At 38.8% G+C, this 20,575-nt stretch overlaps 3 protein-coding genes across 5 annotated transcripts in view; 1 reads left to right on the top strand and 2 right to left on the bottom strand.

The window, feature by feature from the left end:
- Nucleotides 1–9,908, bottom strand: part of ampd3a (adenosine monophosphate deaminase 3a) — a 29,608-nt gene extending 19,700 nt beyond the window's left edge. Inside the window, exon 1 of the mRNA XM_039795420.1 lies at nt 9,887–9,908. The gene's annotated coding sequence lies outside the window, so the exon portion shown is untranslated. The remainder of the gene's footprint in view (nt 1–9,886) is intronic.
- sbf2 (SET binding factor 2) overlaps nt 1–20,575 on the top strand; it is a 114,541-nt gene that overhangs the window by 2,138 nt on the left and 91,828 nt on the right. For 2 of the 3 annotated variants that reach the window (XM_039795413.1, XM_039795412.1), the window contains exon 1: nt 6,472–6,637. The exons of the other annotated variant lie outside the window; for it this stretch is intronic. In XM_039795413.1, the coding sequence (XP_039651347.1) occupies nt 6,583–6,637 (55 nt within the window). In that variant the 5' untranslated portion in view covers nt 6,472–6,582. Of the gene's footprint in view, nt 1–6,471; nt 6,638–20,575 lie in introns of those variants that run through there. 3 annotated transcript variants of the gene reach the window in all.
- Nucleotides 675–3,170, bottom strand: adma (adrenomedullin a). Its single transcript, XM_039795422.1, has 4 exons — nt 3,060–3,170; nt 2,382–2,484; nt 2,114–2,239; nt 675–1,922 (listed from the first exon to the last, which is right to left on the bottom strand). Exons 2-4 carry the CDS (start codon nt 2,474–2,476, stop codon nt 1,625–1,627), a joined length of 519 nt encoding a protein of 172 aa, XP_039651356.1. The 5' UTR covers nt 2,477–2,484; nt 3,060–3,170; the 3' UTR covers nt 675–1,624.

The following is a 20,575-nucleotide window of genomic DNA, read 5'->3' as shown; positions in this document are numbered from 1 at the left end:
GAGTACAGCTAGGGGACGGCAAACAAGTGTCAATAAATACCTTACTCTAAGGATCCAGTTAGTTTGACTTTATACCATTCAGTGAATTCCTGATTTGATCTATTGTAGTACATCGGTAAACATGATATGTGAAGTTTAAATTAAACTGTGAATTTCTACAATAGGGAAAGAGCAAAGCTAGAGAATAAGATGCCAAGTCTGGCCTATCCTCAGTGGGTCCTCCTGGTCCATCACTCTTTGCTGTGTTCACCCCACTTTTACTGTTTGAATGTGAAGGTCACGATCAGTGCTTTGTTGGAGCAGTTTTTGTGATGCTCTCGCAGGAATGTAAGACCGGAACCCCCCGCATTGGCTTTCTCATGTCTCAACTATCTACCATTGAATACAGATGGAGCTAAAGCCTCAGCCTCCTCTGATGGCTTAAGGGCTGCTCTGTGGTGTGGGGTGAACCAACAAATATGAGCTGAACCAAGCAGGAATGTGCCTGGCACCCTGTCTTTTTTCTAGGTGTGGGGTCATAACCAGGGGAATGTGGTAAGAAGAGGGGAGGCTCTAATGAGACCCTGAAATCACTTAACAGAGACCAGGTGCTCTGTGTCTTGCTGTAGCAGTGCACTCCAGACAATAGAATGTCACTTTCAATTCACAAGAGCAAAGGAGGTCTGGACAAGGTCTAGATTTTGAATGCAAAATGTTTATTGAATAACAATGTTATTGCTTTGACACAAATAAAATAGAACACATTTACAAATATAAAATATACATATAAAAACACATCCTATTACCACAGTTTGCAAAAGAATAATGAAAAATAGCTACAATGCCCATATATATATATTTCTTCCTGTACAAAAATAGTTCTATCTGCATACGTACTTTAATGTAACCTCTATATAATATTTAAATAAAGCAATTCATATATACACATACCTGCAATAAAAAACAAATATAGATTGCACATGTTTTTGTACAAACAATTTCAAGTATATTTCAATCCATTGTGGACTGGCACATATCTCACAGAATCTAAGGCATTTTCCCTTATACAGTGTCCAAAACTTGATATAAACTGAGAGCTTAAGAGCTCTGTAGCCTATTTTCCTGTTTGGCATTGTGATGAGGATGTCTTTTCCTGATGATTCATTCAACTTTAAGTCCAAATGTAAAAGTGCAGACAAGTACTGACAGTTTGGAACATGGTGGTAACATCCTTAGAGGATGGCACTTATCAATGTCCTGGCCTTGAAGAAGAAATGTGTAAGGTCCCAGAATGTTAGAAGAGAGGTCCCTCTATAAGCTAGAGGATGTGTCCACTTTTCCAGGTATTGGCACTCTTCATTTCCCCCTGCCAAGCAGAGAGCAGCACCTGTAGTTCACTCCCAGCTGTGCCATCCAGTGTCTGTACGCCAGCTGCAGTTGTTTGCACGCTCTGCATCGCGCTGCAAGGCTCAGCCTTTGGAGAAACTCAGTGCAGTCAGTCTTGCTCTGACTCAGTTCTCATGCCTTGAAAAAAAATGTGCTGGGAAATACTTGGCAGAAGTCTGAGGCATTTCGAGAATTTTAGAACAGAGAGAGGACGCTAACTCCCTCGCTTGTGTTCCCAACTCCTCTTGCGAAGTCCCGCTCATGTCCGTCTGAGGAGAGCCTCGAGCTTGTGAACTTGTGAGTCATTTATGCTCCACACGGGCCTCAGCCTGCCCTGCTCTAGCCTCAGTGTGACTCTGTGCGCTGGAAGCGACCGACGCCTCCGGCCGTATCCCTGCGGACTAATCTTGTGAATAGGGGCAATTTCGTTGTTCTTTTTGAGCTCGTGCAGGCGGTGCGCAAGGTCGTGCACTGAGCAGGTGCCCAGTAAACACCCTGATCTTCTTGACTGGTTGGCGGAGTTTTTAGACCTCTTGGTTCGGACATTGATGTCAGTGCTGGAGGACACAGGGAGAGAGAAGAGGACATTAATCCATGCTGTTCACTCCTGAGTTGTTAATAGCTTATTATTCTCAGCTAACATTTTGTATTCCTTTTTCCTCGGACAAGCAGAATGCATTTAGATGTCTAAAAGTAATATAATAGCCGAAGTTGGTAGACTTTTAGGATTGTATGGTTACTGTCTTACCTGGAATGTGGCAGCAAAGTATCCCTGATATCTTCTGGTCTGACAAAGTACTCAGACTCTGCTGTCATCCCTACTGATGCACTGTCAAGATCCCGTCTCAATCTGCTCCCTAGCCATATACTTAGCCTGCGAGAGGAGGAAAAAAGAAGTGCATTAGTCTTGGGTAGATAATTCAGTGCACGGCTGTCACAGACTTGACATACTGTCAGATCTTATATCAGATGAAAACATTTTGATTATTGAATGAAGTTCTTGTCAGTTAACTCACCTTTTTTTCAACTCTGGATTCACTTCAAGTTCCACACAGTGTGCTACTGTCGCCAGAAGACAGCAAGAGAGGAAGGACTGGATGATCAATTGCATTTTGACTCCTGTGGAGAGTAGAGAAAACATTTGTTAGTTATGGAATTATGCTATTAGTTTAACTTCATTAATTTCCTATTGTCCCTCAATGCATGTAAAACTCATATACAGTATTCCCACAAGTGCTTCACTGGTAAATGCTTACACAAGAGTCCAAAAGCCAAGTTATTTGCACTTATCATTCATTTATTTAAAAAGTTAAGCTAAGGTCAAATTTTGCTGGGTTAAGTAAACCTCCAACCATGCTTTGGGCCCTTGGCCAATTACGCAAAGGACAGTCTACCAATGAGGGGTCCAAAATAGGCTCAGCTCAAAAGTAAAAAAAAAACTAAAGTGCTGTTCAACTGACCTCATTAAAAAACAAAGCAAAATCATTTGCAACTAATAACAATATATGATGTACTGCCTCTGTCAGATGCTTTACACCTTTGTAGACGCACACATTAAGAGCTGAACTGCTTATATAACCAGACAGATAACCTGTCCTTTTCTCCACACTTGTGCCCTGACCTAAAAAAACAAAAAAGCAAGGATAGAGCCTTCAGCTCACATCAATATCTTCTTTAAAAGGAAGTGCACATACCTGTAATTCTATGATATTGTAGTCGGATGAGAAAGCTCTTCTTGTAGAGTCAGCTGTAAAAGAGTACTCCACAGGTTTCTTGAAATTGCCACTGGATCTGTAAGGCAGCTGTGTCACTCTGCTAATAGCTCCTACACAGCAGACTGGGAGCCTTTATACAGGAGGTGGGAGTGGCTCATTGACTGACACACAGTCTCATCCTTTTCCCCACCCCGTCCATTATACTTCTGCGGTGCTGCTGCTCACGTAGTACACAACACGCAACACAGTAAAGAGATCAAGAATTATAATCAAAAATTTAAAATGAAAATAGTTTTAGAATAAGTGCAGTGCTGCCAGCGTATCCCGTCTTTACTGTTCAAATGAGAAAACAAAATTTGCTTTTTACAGCTCCGTATAAATGATGGCTCAACAAAGTTTTACAATTCTCATAAAATGTATGTTTTATTTCAGTATGTGTATATGATGGCAACAAATCAATGGTTATCAGTTATTCAAGTCCAGTAAGTGTACAATGTGTTCGTCTCAGCTGACTGCTTTCTATAGCGGGGGGGTATTAGAAATCTAAGTAATCCCAAAAGAAAAGGTTTAAACATTCATCTTGTTATATTTGAACGTTAAGGTCAGTTAGTTATAGTTTTCGTTAACGTTCCTTTCAGTCCAATTGGCTAATTGTAGATAATAAATGTTTCCACAGTCTGCTTTTCAGGGCACTCCCCACAGTGAAGTTTCATGTCAGCTATGAAAGTACACTAGGTGATGAATTTGAGATTTGGGAAAAGAGCAGCATTGAGTAACTGATTAAACATAGTAAGTATGCCCAACTGTAAACACAATACACTCAATGTATTTGTTTGTACAAAGCAAATATTTGACTCCGGACTTACCATGCCATTTATTTTGATATTTGGATAAATGCGAACTGGAATTTTACAATTTATCTAAAAATAAATCTAGAGTCAGAAAATGAACTTGAACAACAAGCTATGACGTATGAACAATATTGCCTTAGACATTTGTTTTAAATAGTTCTGTGGATTTGTTACTGTAATACATTATAAATAATATGACTTCACTTTTTGCCTTAGGAATGCATACACAAGAATATATTAGATGATAATTGGAGAGCCATTAGAGAGAGTGGGGTTCATGAGGCAGATGTGGATAATAAGCCCCCAGGGAGACACATGCACAGAAAATATCACAAATAACACTTTAAGGAGGTTTCGTTTTTGTTATGAAGAGCTCATCTATACCTCAGAAACACACTGAGTATGTGATGCCAAAAAGATTGAAACCATACGCCCTTACAGTCAGTGTATGAAATGCTGTAAAGACCAGAGAAAAACCATTTGGTTTTATCATTGTAGAAGTTCCACTGCTGAAATTTTCATGAGGTATGGTGAAAATTAATTTTGTAGAGTGGGTCTAAGTAAGGCTTTCAGTTTTGATTTTTGTTTCAGTTTCGATGAAGGGGATAACCAGTCCCTTGGATTTTTTACAACACCATTTTACAAACACTCGACATTCCACTCTAGCATTTCAGCATCCTATAATTCATATCTTATTGTTTTTAGTCCCTGACAAAGAACCTTCCTGAGTGTATTTATATCTCATGCGACCCAACTCAAAGAAAACTAAAATGTCAAACACATGTGCTGTAAACCAGCAAATGTTTTGTAAGCACTTTGTAATGATAATTGCCTCCGGCAGATAAGTAATCCCCTTAGTTTACAACAGGAGATTGTGCAATCATGACAACAACATTCTGCTGTTGCTATTTGGCTCCTTTTATAGAAATAGTTTTGCTTGTCTTCAGTATAGTTGCTGTCGTAGGATGACTGACAGTTTTTTTTCTCGTATGAGCAGGTACGTGTGGCAGTAAAATTAAGCAACTAATTCCAGGAAAAAAAGGGTGTCAGGCCCAAGCTACATATTTGACAGATGATTCATAATCATTTTAATGCCACGATGAGCCTTGAAATTTATGTCACCTACTTTCCCATCATTCTTTTTTTAGATTATTTTTTTGGGGCTTTTCAGCCTTCAATTGATAGGACAGCTAGGTGAGAAAGGGGGAGAGAGAGGGGGAAGACATGCAGCAAATTGTGTTGTGTGACAATTGTCACATGTCGGATTTGAACCCTGGACCTCCGTGTCGAGGCATAAACCTCTCAGTATAGGTGCGCCCGCTCTACCACTGAGCAACCCGGCCACCTTTCCCATCATTCTTGTGTAATTATAAACACTATATGCAAAACACATCGTCTGCATTTTTTTTCATGTTTTGGATCTGGTTCAACTATTTGACCATTTCTGCCTTCATCTTCCTTTTACTAGCCAACCAAAATGTGGTGAGTGGGAAAGAAAGGGGGGAAAAAAGAGAGACAAACAAAACAACAAATTAGAAAGAGGTTGATAAGATAGAAGAAGAGTGAGAGAAAATGCAGTGGCAATGTTCCTGCTATTGTTGACAGTGACTGTGGTATTAGTACTGGCTGTCATGTGCTATTCCCTGTCACAGCTTTTCCTGTTTTCATAAATATTCAATATTTTTCTTTTCTTTTTCTTATCACATAATTAATCCTGCCCCTCACACTATGTCAAATCACAAGCATGTTCATCTTATTAGAGCAACTTTAAAACAATAAGTATTGTCTGTGACAGCACCAATAATATTGTATTGTTTTGTAGCATTCACCACAAAATTATGTGAAACATTATGAATATATTATTGGGTACATAAAGAGCACACAAGTCCATTGAAAAAAGAAATCTGATCATCATTATGTTGCATTTGGAGCAGCTTTGTCATATTAAGAGGATGTTTTTAGTTTTATTGTACTGGTGGCATACTTGACTAACGGTTGATTTGCAGTTAAAGTTGAGGAGGAAAATCTCCATACTGAAGTGTCCCTGGCCCTAAATCCTTATGATAAATCAAACTGATCATACTGAAAAAGAAGATGGAGAAGTATATTATTTAACCTGCTGAATACAACACTGATGCAAATATTCTACATTACGCTTTCAAAGTTGCTTTTCCATGTTATTTCTTACATTTATCTACCTTTTCTGTGAGTATTTTTACAGTCCTCCTTGACAATACTTTGAAGCAGCTTTTTTTCTAATTGGAGTTTTAGCTCCCAGGGAGTCTCCAGCAAATCAAGACATGTTGTAATTTCCCTTCTATTGCATTAACCAGGCAGTAATCATTGTTATGATTACACGTTTCAAACTATTGATATCAATATATTTACCACAGTTACAGTAAAATATAGTTTTATTTTGGTGTGGTAATTGTGTTACCCTGGTGTAAAAAAGGGTAGGGACCCCGTGCTTCAGAGCCAAAAAGAGCCAATGTTGGGACACAGTGCTGTATTTGTAAACTTAAGGGCCCACGCCCATGGATGTCTCCCGCTCCTACACGCAAGCGCAGTGACACTCCTGTCAAACATGGCTGTTCTTTGGAAGCAGGAAAAATGCTGAATTGTGTTGGTATATCTTGGGAAAGGCAGCAGACATGGCTAGATTTGCTGACTACTTTATTGTCGTGGGATACGATCAGGAGAAAGCCGGTAAGTTTTGGCAGCGGGGCGGCTCGCAGATTGAAACGCGGGGCTGAGGTTTGTGTCCAGGCCGTCAGTCGGTGTGTGTGTGATGATGTTGATGCTAGATAGCTTTGCGCTTAGCTTAGCCACACAGCTATTAGGCGAGACTGGCAACACGTTTTTTTCTTCTTATAACCCGGCCAGATAGTGAATATCATCCGGCGGGCATGTTTACAGATAAAGCACACATCTGATGAGAAGTCACCAGTGGATGTTTACACGCGACAGATAGCAATATTTAAAATGGATCAATCGAAACTTTTCATGGATTCAAAATCTGTCACATCCTGTCCCTGTTGGTCGTGCTCCAGGTCTGTGGGTTGGTTTCACTGCCAACTGGGACACACTCGCTGAATAATTTTCACAAAAGATAATTTAAAACTAAATATTACGACTCATCGATCCTATTTGTTTTGCTGACACAAGCGAGGTCAGGATTGGTAGCCAGTGTTTGCATCCGTGTTTTGCATTTTTGTTCCGTGATATTGGTAGCGGAGGTCTCGTTGCTACCCTATCCTGCACTCTGTTTGGGGTCTATTTATACCCGCTGCAGTCGCACCTGTGAATGATTTGTAGTATTATATTTGTTTTTGCCGGAAGTGTGCTCAACTTTTTCATGATGGGCGTAACGTTATACAGCTGCGAGGAAAGGCAGTCCTTGTGCTCAGCCAGATTATCTTCCCTCTCCTCCCTCTCCACTGTTCTGCACTGGGAGCTCCCCATGCCTTCTCTCACATGTTATGCCTCAGGTCCAGCCTCACATTCTCTTCATCCAAGGAACAGCTTTGCACACATTTCTTATCATAACTAGATATGTAGATAAAACCCCTTTTTCACTGCACAGATGTTGAGTCCTCACATTTCTAATTTTCAACATTCCAAAATGATTAATGGCACTTGGTAAATACTTCAAACCTCTCATTTGCGGGTGAGGATCCAATAATAACCACTGCACAGTGAGGAGCCTGGAGAAAGTAAAAAATATTAACTTAACCTGCCATAAGGGAGCAAATTAAAGATCCTGTCCTCTTTCAGTGGCATCCATCCAACACCCTGTGTGTCAAATAGGAGCCAGAACATCTGAATCCTCTTAATCATGATAACTTGCTATGCACAATAGGTAACCAGTGTCTTTCATCAGCTCTGTGCATCCCAGCGCCAACTGACAAATGCATTTTTTTGTGCTCCAGGGACAAAATGTTCCTGGCATCACCAGATAAAGGATTCACATTTAGACAGTCTCAAGAAGACACAGGGACCAGTCGTTTAGTTTATTCTCCACTGGCCGCTACTGAGTATAGTGATGAAGTTGATAATGGAGAGAGCAAGCAATAAAAGTCTGCCATCTCAGATTGCGGTTGATTAGGGTGCTGTGGCAGGCTTATGTCTCATCCACATGTAAGTCTGGAGGACACCATTCCTTATTGAATTGTATTTGTCTGCCTTTATGATGTTTTGCTGAGTGTAATGTAGCGTATCAATTGTTTTGGGTTAGAGCTCTGCAGAAAATCCCTTGTTTGTAAGTGGGAGTGATTTTTCTCAGAACTGTAAAATGAAAATGACTTAGATTTGAAATACAGAGGAAAATAAAATGACAAGTTTATTTCTCTAACTATTCAGAGACTTTGCCCAGTGAAGCTGACTTAAGCTAAGTTCCCACTACAAGATTTTCAAAGTTTCCAGTCCCGCTGTACTACTCGCACCACACAACTTGCTGTCTTTTTGTCTTGTTTCCACAATACCTGACTGACGGGCAACATGGGCTCAAGTCTAGTCTCCAAACTAAGTTTTTTTGTTTTTTTTTGTCACAAAAACACACATTAGAAGTGACACAGGACATGACATAATAGCATACGCGAGACAGGATCTTTGGATGTCCGCCAGATCCTCCAGGATTTCGCGATGTTGCGATCGCAACAATTCACACAAATTCAACCAATCACCGTGAATTTGGTGCGACTTGCAATTTTGACCAATCACTGCAACTTTTCCGCAAATTTGACCAATAAGGAGTTTCCTGCAACTTCAACCAATCCCAGCAGTCCCACGTGCCAGACTTAAGTGACGCTTAGAGCCACTGACCAAGCGGGAGTGAGAGCGGGTTGATGTAACGAGCACGTCGCCAAATTAATTTCCTTGTTTCTGATATGAAGACGAGACTAATAAAAAAAAAAAAAAAAAAAAAAAGATATATGAAGCCACTCGAACAGCGGAAAACCGTGCAAAAAATGTCAGACCGTCCTGCCAACCTGTATACATTTTAACATCAATGTACGCTGTAACGTTTTTTCACTCTAAAATCGCTGAAAGCCGCTGCTGTTTCAACCCTGCCAGCTCTCTGCAGAGGGCGGGGCTGCTGCTCAGTTCCCCTGACGTGCGCGCACGCACACACAAACACACACGGTGGATGCAGGAAAAACTGGAGATGAGACGTACAGGATGACCTAAATTGTAAGTCCAATAAGTACTTTATCAAACCGTATACACAAATGTTCAAATTTGATTCATTCAATAAATTATTATTTTTTATTTTATTCAGCCCAGAGTAATTTCATTCTCCCCGAAACAAGTTTCCTTTTTATTTTTAAAGAACTATACCAAAAAAAAAAAAATTGCAACTTTTTTTTGCAACTTTCACTGTCTCTCGCAACTTCATTGCAAAAAAATACATCACAACTTTTATCGCAATTTTTTTTACAAAAGATCCCGCAAAATCAGGCATTTTGGGCCGCAACAATCTAAAAAAAAGTCTGTGAAATCCTGGAGGGACTGAGATACAAGCCAACACTTTTAGGGGGTGTTCTCGTTGGCACACATGCTTACCAAATAGCCTTTTTCCAGTCCACACATCTTTGCTAATTACAGCCTGTACGTGCAACAACAACTTTACAAATGTAACACAGAGTAAAGTACAGACGACCCCTCCCCCTGGTTTCCCTTCAGCCCATGTCTTACACTCTCATTGGCTGTAGCTCCCAGACAGCGTCCCTGACAGCTCCAGATATTTAGCCTGCTAGATATCTGGAATGTGTCTGCAAGGCACCAGCGAGCCTCTCGCTCGTTTTTGAACAGTTCACACATCACGCTTGAGCATGTGCACGCGAGCGCCGAGCCAATGCCGATATGCCTCCTACAGTATATGGTGCTTTTGTCGGGGAGCTCCAAAACTGTCTGCAAGCGGAAAATCAGGGCTAAAGTCCTGTAGTGGGCACTTACCATTATAGAAACTAGTCTGCTCACAGTAACATGCAGTAGGTCATCTAGGCCAGAGATCTTCAACCTAGGGGGTCCTCAGAGTTACTGCAGGGGGTCCACCAAATTATTGTTAATTTCTTTTTAAAGTTTTTTCAGTCCAGAAATATACTTTGCACATCTATAACGTGAGACAGGTGCGTCGGAGGGGGATGAGTAGGTCAAAAGTTGCGAAGAAACTCCTGCACACTGTCTAACTTGCAAAATATAAATGTAATAGTAGGCAACGTTTTGGTACTAGACCATCATCTCGCAAAATGAATGAAGGGAGTTCCTTTGCAACTTTTGAAAGATTTTTTCAAAAATTGAAATTTCTTCACATAAATGGAACATATTATTAGCAAATATAAATCTGCCTGTTTGTGGAAAAAAACAAAAAACACATTAATGATAGGCTTACTGGCCCATAGGTAAGGTGGTCACTAAGAGCCACAGATACAGTTAATCCTAAGGAGTCACTGTCACATGTATTTTAACATGAAAACATTTACAACAACACTTTATAAAATCATACCAACAATTATTTTAGTTTTCTATGCACTAAAAAGGTATGTATAAAGGCTTTAGGCTTTTATTGTAGGCCCAGTAAAATATGCAACATCATTTTATAAAATATGCAGTAGGGGGTCCCTGCTCCATCCCTCTCTCAGATGAGGGGTCCTAGGCTTAAAAAACGTTGAAGACCCCTGATCTAGACATGCAATCTTTCCCGTCCACCTTGCTCGTTATTCAAACCAGGGATCCCTACCTGGGTCATTACCAAGCCTCCTGCGCTGCGCTGGCTTTTACTCCATCGGCCTGACCTAAATCTCATGCAATCTGTTGAGGAAAAGGCCTCGTTCCAATTTGCAATGAATCAAAAATTACACTGTAAAAAGCAAATCAGTCCCTGTAGATTTAGAAACTATACCGATTTAATGAACTAAAATTTTAATTGTTAACCCTCTGTGGCAGACAATGTTGTATACGACATTAAACTGTCGTATATGACGTGTATAGGGAAAAAAATGACCTTTGCAATGAACAGAAAGCATTGCTTTTAAAGTAGGACAAACTTGGTGTGTAGAAGTAACAGTGTACAGAATTAGTGGTGATAACGCTTCTCTTTGACACACACACACACACACAGGGCGGTGTGGAGGTTGAAATACAGTACAATGGGCTTGAAGTTGCAATAATGTATCGTAAAGATGGTATTAAAAGTATAACTTATAGCAAAGAAACAAAGTACTGTTTATTACCTTGCAGTTTCACTGACTTGCTTATATTGGTGTTTTCTTTCCAAAGACTTTTCCCCCTTGAGAATGAATATAATTCCACAATATGTGTCTTCAGCAAGAACACTTGTGTGCTTGGTTTAATAGACCGAGGTGACATAAAAAAACGGGGGCGGGAAAAGTGAATGTAGGGCAACTTCTAAATAACTTATTGTTGACCTTAAAATCTATCGTAAGGATGCTGTTTGTCATTTTAGTGCTTAATATATTTGAAAATGAACATGCGGTGGGGAGTATGATTAAAAAGAACGTGACCTGAGAGGCCGATTCCTCCGTTAGATATCTGACCAGAGTCTGCTTCCCTGGGGGGCAATGATATGAGCCACAAACCTTGGAATTATTTTTATGAATATTTTTGAAAACGCAGGTTTAGATGGATGCAGTCTGTATTGAACCTGCATTGTATTCTGTATTTTCCTTTTGCAGTAGGATGCTGTTCCTTTTTATTGGCAAGGGGTTATATACTGTCTGGCGTGCTGTTCACCATAAATTGTAATTTGCGAAGTGAAAAAGAGGAATTTGCCGAGCTGCTTTTCTCAAACAGTTTTTGGGATGGATATATTCACTCTTTATTGAATCAAACTGCTTTTGGACACAGTGGCCAATCTCTACCCTGTGTGACATTATGGTCTGGAATTTCTGATCTGGACTGGGGAACGGCTTATGTAACGTAGCACAATTCTGCTAAATAGTACTTCCATCTGCAGCTATATTTTGGCTGTGTGAGATTGTCATAAGATGTGTATCTGTAGACATGCAAGCAAGTAATGTCTTCATCAGATTAAATGCATAAATGCCTTTCAAGCATTATTGTAATAGTTCTACCAACTCAATGCTTTTATCCTCCGAAACCTTCATGAATTGACTTTCTGACAACTTCTCAAAGAGTGTTTTGTTTTTGTGCTGGCTCTCTTGGCACAACCACAAGGAAAGTTCTTTGGCAAAAAAAACACCCCTTTCTTAAACAACAAAATCATCATTTAAAGTTGAACCTCTGAGAGGCTATTTTTGCTTACTTATTGCATTAGGTTGACAATACTATGAAAATAGCGTTGTTGGTTTTTCTGTGATTTGTGTCATTGTTTCCCTAGACTTGTATGCTTACAATAACTCTATCATTAGACTATTTTTGCCTTTCATTCTTGATGTTAAAGTGTTTTTCAAGCTTGTGTTGGTGTGCGCCAGTTGAGGTTCATAGTTTCATTTACCGGATCCTTTTGATTAGCCTGAAGTGTTGTGTTTGACTCATGATCACACATTTATTGGCTTTAAGCTTCGGAGCTTAACAATGGTCTCCTCATCTCAGGGAATGCTTGCACAGCTGCATCTTACTGACTGCATGAAATGTTGTGCTTTTTCTTGCAGCATTTTCACATTGCAACATAAATGAAATCTGGGGGTTTAACCTTTTTTATTTTTCAAAAAATTCCAGAATATGCTTTTTAATTTGTTCAGTTTTAATTTATTTAATAATTAATTTATTTCTCATAACTTAAGCTTGATTTAAGCCAGAAATTGTTCACAAGATCAGAATTTTGTTTAGGAAGTTGCCTGGGACCTTTATCAAGAAGCAATAACGCCTGATAATCAGTCCAAGATTATATTTGACAGCTGTTTATTATGCTAAGGTGATGGCTAAACACCATCTGTTAACTTAGTAAGTACTACATTTGGCTAAATAATGCCATAAATAAATATATTGTAAAAATTGTTTATTTTGCATACACTGCCTTTAGACACTGGCCCTTCCAACAGCTGTAGATGTTGATTTATTGTTGTAGATGCCAGATCTCGAATTGCTGCCATGTGTTGTGGGTGGATTTCTAAATCATTAGATTCTAGTTTGTTTTATCAGCGGTAACATAAACACATGTTGAAATTGTGGTTTGCTTGTAGATTAAGATTAATAGCTGTACTTGAAATCTATAATTCACAAAGCAATGTATATGGTTTCATCATCCATTCTATATTTAATCTTTCATTTATTGCTTACACGTGGTGATTGTAACACATTTGAGATTTCAGTGCAAAGTTGCTGGCAATCAAGGTTATAATCGTTAACAAAAACGAACAAAATAACGAAAATTATTATTTTCGAGCTATTATTTTTATACAGTTAATGGGATTTGGGTCGAGTATCTGCCTTGACCTGTTCAACCTTGATCTGTTGCACAAACCTTGAAAGGCTAGCCGGGTGCTACAGTTCAACGTGCCGTTTCAGGTTTGCTGTGGATGTGACTGAAGTGCGGATTTTCTTTTTGGAAGCCGGCGGGCAAAGTTTGCACAGAAATGTAAGATTTGTCCCATCCTCACCGACCTTGTCATAAAACTCGTTTAAATGATCCTACGAAGGCTCCTTGCTGCTTCCTCGCCTCCATGCTGCTTTTTGTTTTGATGACACATGCGGCGGTGCGACACTGGTGGCTGGTGTTGCCAGATTGGGTGTTTTTTCCACTACATATTAAGGCCTGTTTACGCTGTGTTTTAGCCGGGTTTTCGCCTGGAAGGCTCTATAGAAATCTGGCACCTTATTGAACGAAGTTAAACTGAGAGATCGTGCCGTTCACAGGCACTAGAATGAACGAGTTCATCAGGCAGTAATACAGTACGTTCAGTTCACGTTCACCCAAAATATGAACGGGTTCATGAACTATCATTCATTGAAAGTGTTCAGGCACAACACTGGTCTACACAACGGTGAGTCGATTTACTTCAAAAAGTTCGCCACTTTACTCGAACCAAAGTTCAAAACACCTGTTGATGTATGTCTTCTTTAGTCTGTTGGCTGTTTAGGTTTTTTTCCTGGCACACGTCACTTACACATTTTGCACTTACTGCAGCGTCTTGTGTAGACGGTTTACATATTTATGACCATATGTAGGCTACATTTTATGTACTCGTTATTGTTGAATACATTGTGAATACATATTTCTAAAATTGTATGATGTATTTGTTGAGTTATTATTACACAATACTTTTTCTGACCTTTTTGAATCCCCCAACAAATAACCCATATTACAAACAAAGACCAAAACTAACACTAAAACTAATAAAAACTAAACTAAAACTAAGCATTTTCAAAAAATAAAAAATAAACTAAACTAGCAAACCCGCTTTAAAAACTAATTAAAACTGAATTTGAAAACAAAAAGTCAAAACGAAATAACAGGGTGTCCGCGCGGTTTTAAAAAGTATTAAAAGGTAGTAAATCAAATTAGTAAAAATTAAGGCCATTAAAAGGTATTAAATGGTATTAATCGCCATTTTACGAGGTATTAATTTTTTGAATGACTTTTTTGCTAACTATGAGTTGTCCATTTGTTTTATTATGTCTATTTAAGTTAATCTTGTAAAGTTTGTGTGATATTATATCCTATCCCGCATCGGGTGATAGCCTATTTTAGCCCGACAATCCAGACCCACATTAAGGTGTAGGGTCTGGGTTCACACCATTGGCAGGGCTCAATCCGAGGGGCGGGATAAACGGTTGTCTTTAAAATTCCTTTTTTAAGAATGATTTCTGTGCCGTTCTTTTCACAAAGAAAAGCTTAACTCCAAGTCTTCCAGAGTCGCGGCCAAAGCCGATTCCAAAGACCGCTGTTAGCGAGCAGCAGAAGCTCTGCTTTGTTTTCAAGTTGTTTGTATCCCACAAAGATGAACCAAGATCCTGAGTGGTGCATCACACAGATGAAGAGTATAGTGCAAACATTCCTCCAGGGCAAGCAGTTGGCATCTGCGCTGGTAAGAAAATATTGTATAGGGACAGTAGAAGTGGATAGGTTATTCAGATTGATTAAGGACATAGTGGTCTCAGTGTGCAAGGTGGTTTTGTGCATTCTCTTAACAGTGTGGAAGTGTCATTGCTTTTACATAAATAATTTATTTGAACAAGTTCTGAAAAGCTCTAGTATGTCCTCCTAGCTCTCGATGTAGATGCTGTGATGGTTGACAGTGTTTCCTCTAGAATGGTTTTCAGTAGCGGGGGTGGGGGTGTGGAACGTCAAAAAGTAACGTTACCTGAAAACAGCGTGTAGATTCTTTTTAGCATCTCACATTAGCTACACTTTCAGTCACTATGACCACTACTACTACGGTCAGAAACATGGATTGTGCCAAAATATGAACAATAACGTCGCTGTCAACGGGCTTATCTGCTAACGTTAGCTACCGACCGTTAGCTTAACCATCCAGCAAATAGACTGTGCCGTTACCTGAAACCGGTGATTAACGTCACCGCTCATTTTACACACAGTTTAACAACAAAACAAAACGCTGAGTGGACATTACTAGCTACGTTTTTCATGTTGGTTTGAGCAGTATGCACCCCTAGTTGGGAATAAAAAGCAATTCAATTGAAGCACTTACCATGACATCACAGGTTTACTTAGTTTTAAATGGTTAGAATGACATGCATGTCTGTATATGTCTGTTGTCTTGTATTTCACTTGCCTCATGGAATATTTTCTATGTGTACTCATTTGCATACAGAAGAAGGTTCACTTAGTTGAAGTGGTTATAATGGCATCAGTGAATGCTTGTTTCTTTGAACTGCTTTAATTTATCATTTTATTTCATCTATTAATTTTATTCTAAAGGTAAAATGAATGCAAGATGGGTTAGGGTTGCAAGATGTATCCAAAGTCAGTGAGTCTAATCTTTTCTGTTGACTTACCCTATCTGCGTTGTTCTATTGGCCTAGAGGGTGTATATTTTTTTTTTTATAAATCTCAAACTCTGTTTAATGGTTAGAAAACATGTTGCCGTATAAACCTGCAACTTAATGGCGTGTTGGTTTTAAAAAATATTGAGAAGGTATTAAAAATGGTATTAAAAGGTATTGAATTTGTCTCTAGGATTTCTGTATATACCCTGAATAAAAATAAAAACTAATGAAAAAAAGCAAAACTATAATAACCTTGCTCGCAATTGATAGTTTATAAGATGATTTTAAACTACAGAGATTACCTCAGGATTCCACACTTGTACATAAATATCTACCATTATTACTATGTACTCTGAAATTACAGTATAGAAAAACAATCTATGATTTTTCTTTTTTATGATCAATTCTTCTTTTTTTAAATATTTTTAAACCTACAAACACAATTGAAACAATCTATGATTTTAAAAGCAAAAAGGTGAAACTATTTGTGAGTAATTGCTTTTACTTGCATAATATATGCCTGTTGCCAATACTGCAATAGGCTGATTATCACATAACTGCCTCTGCATGACTACTCTGGTATTTAGTTAGTTAAGTTTTCTGTTGAAAAAGATTCACTTCCACTTGAAATGTGCTGGGGACAAAGACGCATTTGGAAGTGCATTTCCAGAAGTGCTGGGTACAATGATATTAATTTTTTCTCTTTTGCGCAGGTCATGTTTTGAAAGACGCTGTCCTGTAGATTACTAATGTAAATTAATAAAAATGTGGTGATGTCCGACACGATTTATGAAGAAGCCTTAAATTTTCAAAAACCATTAGACAGGTATATTCTAAAACGCTTAACGTGGTTTAATGCAGGGTGCGAACTACGCAAGCATCAAGGCATGGCGGCGCTGCGGTGCAAATTCAACTCATGTTTAGGACATGTTAATTTAAAGATTCGCAGAAAAAATATAAACATTGGAGGCCATTAATCGGCGCGCAAAGTCCTTGAAATCCATTCTGCAGTAAGCGTCATAGCCATGGTACAAAGAAAACAAGGCAGTTCAATTAATTTTGGTTTTACTAAGAAATAAATAGTGTAGCGATGACGTTAATAGCACGACCAATTCACCTGCTGCAATGTTATTAGCACACCTCCCATCGGGGCAAGAAGAATCTGAAGAAATAATGTCCTCTCTGGCTGAAGATGATCCTAATCCCTCTTGCTCCTCTCTCTCCCGTTAAATTAAATTATTATGGACGTGTTTCTGCTTCATTAGAGCCTATAAGGAAAAAGCTTAACGTGGTTGAACGTAGCAGGACTACCTAAACAACAATCAATGATCACCAAATTTCTCTCTCATATTGCTCCTCATAACCACTGAAAACTGTCAAAAATCTAACCGAAAGTCCTATTATTATGGACGTTATCTGACATTAAGCGTTTCTGCTTCACATTTTCAGCAGGGCAGCGGAGCGGCTGTGGGTTGACTCCCAACGGTTCTCATATGTCCTATAAGGTCCGCAGCAGATCGGCTGTGTCTGTGCCTGTCCTGTGGGGATAGAGCTTTTTGTGGATTTGTTGGCATCTGTCGTTCACAAATTATAGGCCTATGTGTTATGAACTTTATTTTTTTAACTAAATTGAGATCGAGGTTTTAAAAAAAAGTGGTGGGTACAAAATGACTCATGACGAAATGTGGTGAGATACGTACCCACCGTCCCCACCGAAATCGACGCTTATGCCTGACATGACTTAAAGGGATTTATCAGGAAAGAAGGCTCTCATCCTTCATCTTATGCTTCAGTCAGCTGGTAATGTCAAATGTCAACCCTTTAGTATTGTTTCAGCACCAGGCTGCTTATGGTCAACAAATGTGTCACGTTAATGTTACCGAGGGAATTGTTTTGTTTCTATTTTACATCTTGGATTTTCTGCCTCCATTGATTGTTTTCTTTAGAACTCCACATTTGGCAGCTTCTCGTTTGGATTCAGACTTTGTAGTGAGAGGCATCCTGACCACAATGGAGGAGTTCCTTCCTCTCTTTTCTAGAGTATAAAACTGATATGTAGGGAAACTCCACTGGCTACACTTGCACTACTCTCAGTCTGTTGATAAGGTTTCACACTATCAGAGCTTTGTGATTTCTGTGGTTATTCAAATTATGCTAAAGTTCATGTCAGGAAACATTGTAGTCATAATATTTTAAGAGGAAATAAAATGTGACAAATGGAGTAGGTTGGTGGAATACAGTTGGGGGGTGGGGGAAAAAAGTACTGTAAAACATTAGGTCATCCCTGTCTCTGAAACCATTTCCTTAATCTGATGAGACTTAATGACTGCAATATCTATATCTTTAAAACTGATAAAGAGTTGAACTAAAATGAACTCAGCCTGGACGTGTTGAACACAGACATTGTTTTTGGGATCAATTTTTTTAAATTATTTTTTAGCACCATTTATCATACAGACATACAGAACAAATTCCACAATGCGTGCCAGGTAATGTCAAGTGGTGAACACAGACATTGTTTTGAACTCGGACTAGTCTAAATAGGAATAACATAAGTAAATCCACAGATGTAACCAGGGGCTGTAAAATGAAATGCATCCAATTGTTTGCTGAAAGCTGGAAAAGAAGGGAGAATCTTTTTTTTTTTTTTTTAGATGAACTGAACTGTTAGCCATCATCAATTATCAAAGCACAGTTGCAGGTAACTGGGAGAGAGGGCTGAAGGTTTCGACCAACTGACTGACTGCAGCACCGCTTTTATTTTTCTTGATATTCATGACATCATTAGTTTGCTAATCTCTGATACTCTTTTGCCATTCAAACAGCACCACAGCCAATTCCTTTGCATATCACCCACACAGAACATCAAGAACAATTTAGTTTCCTGATGATGGTCACCCTTTGGCTTTGATATGTCATTTTTGATGTAGTTTTAATTTTTGAGTTTGGAACAGGTCTGCCCTAAAGCTACACAACAGGGTGAGGGACTGAAGTGATTATGACAATCAGACAAATTGAGGGGTTTTACTAGGGGTGTAAATCACAAGTTTTATCACGGTACGATATTATATTGTTTCTTTGGACAACGATACAATATTTGCTGACATCTTAAAGTCTGTCAAGGTACGATTTCAGTTCAGGAACCTGCGATCGATACGAGACAATATCATATGCTAATATAACACACTACTAACTAAATATGATTTGTCATCTCTTCCAGGCATTTAAATAAAAACATATTTTTAATAAAAAAATGATAAATATAATGTGGGAATCTAAAATAAAGGGAAATCTTATAGATATGCATCAATATTTCCACTTTACATCAATAATATTGGATCGTGGATCTTTTTAATCAATATATATTGATCCAGATCGATCGTTAAACCACTACTCCATACATTGGAATATGCCACATATACTAGAATAAGGGATAAGGTAAATCTATGGAGATTTTATTGGAATTTAGCCACATTCAATGCACAGCTGGACGCTCTTCAACTCATTTGGATGTAATATGTTGAAAACTTATATGATCACAAAGAGCTTTATAAACGCACAAAAGAAGACGTGCGCCTTTCTCTATACAATAATTGGGATTTAAAAAAGCAAACTTGTGTGCGGTCCTCCACGGACACTCTGACCCAGGCATGCGCACAGAAACGGGTGAAATGAGAAATGGATGAAACACGTGAAACTGTGTGACTCTGAAACCATTGTGTAAAACAAATCGAAATATTCCCTTTATTGATGATATGAAGAATTGCCCAAGCCATTCTTACAATTAATATCCTACACAAACACCTGTTTGATCCATCTGCGGTGAAAAAAGAAATCAAGATTACTTTATATTCTGCCTCTGGTTAGAAGTGGTGAATGTAGGCTACAGCTCACAGTAACTTAATACTATATAGTGTCTGGCTTGATACTTAATGTTGGCAAATGGCTTTTTGTTGAGTTTCCTCGGCAACCTTATTCCATACAACAGTCGCAATGTTCCTTTCAGCTATCCGCTCTTGCTCCAGGAAAGTGAAGAAAAGTAAGTTTGGTATATCCAGCAATCATGTAGCTGGCGTCTGCGTGTGGCGTGCAGGTTACCTTCCCACCAAACACGGACAACTATGCAGTCCTTCAAGAAAAACGCAGAGTTTTTTTGTGATTGTTGCGGGCAAAAATACGTGATTATGCGGCACGTTTTCTTAAAAAATGCGATGGAATATGCCGGATATTTATGCAATTTTATGCGATGAAATTGCGGGAACTTGCAAAAACTGCTGTTTGATGAAAAAGAGAAGAAAAAGTGATTTCCCCCAACACCCTGCTTTTTTTAAACTTAATTTCCAAAAATAGTTTACAGATATTCAGTCATTGCAATAAGTCAACAAATAAGATACAAAAATATATACAAATAATATAATATTAAAGTAAAAATAAAAGTAATAGTCTAAACAGAGGGAAATAAAAGATACAAAAGAGACAGACTTTCAAAAATCGTTAATAATATAGACAGCAGGAGCACTTAAACAAAGAAATGTGAGTAGACATCAGATATTAGGATAGTAAGCAAGCCCCCAGGAAGAGCGCCGTGTCTATATGCCAACATGGGCTTAGCGGATAACGGTGGTACTGCACCCCATGGCCCAGAAAGACTTTTCACATAGACATTACATGGCGAAAGAAAAGTCTATATTTCAGCGGATAATTTGTTTCGGG

This window comes from Perca fluviatilis, chromosome 3, assembly GCF_010015445.1.
Source record: "Perca fluviatilis chromosome 3, GENO_Pfluv_1.0, whole genome shotgun sequence".
Lineage (NCBI taxonomy): Eukaryota > Metazoa > Chordata > Actinopteri > Perciformes > Percidae > Perca > Perca fluviatilis.
The sequence above is the reverse complement of the archived record's forward strand: the minus strand, read 5'-3'. Positions and strand labels throughout refer to the sequence as shown.

Bases quoted from the DNA above. Each gene is read 5' to 3' on its own strand.
- adma (XM_039795422.1), bottom strand. From the start codon at position 2,476: ATGCAATTGATCATCCAGTCCTTCCTCTCTTGCTGTCTTCTGGCGACA. The intron at 2,240-2,381 runs GTGAGTTAACTG...CTCCTCTCGCAG, and splicing joins AATCCAGAGTTGAAAAAAAG to GCTAAGTATATGGCTAGGGA. The intron at 1,923-2,113 runs GTAAGACAGTAA...TGTGTCCTCCAG, and splicing joins ACTTTGCTGCCACATTCCAG to CACTGACATCAATGTCCGAA.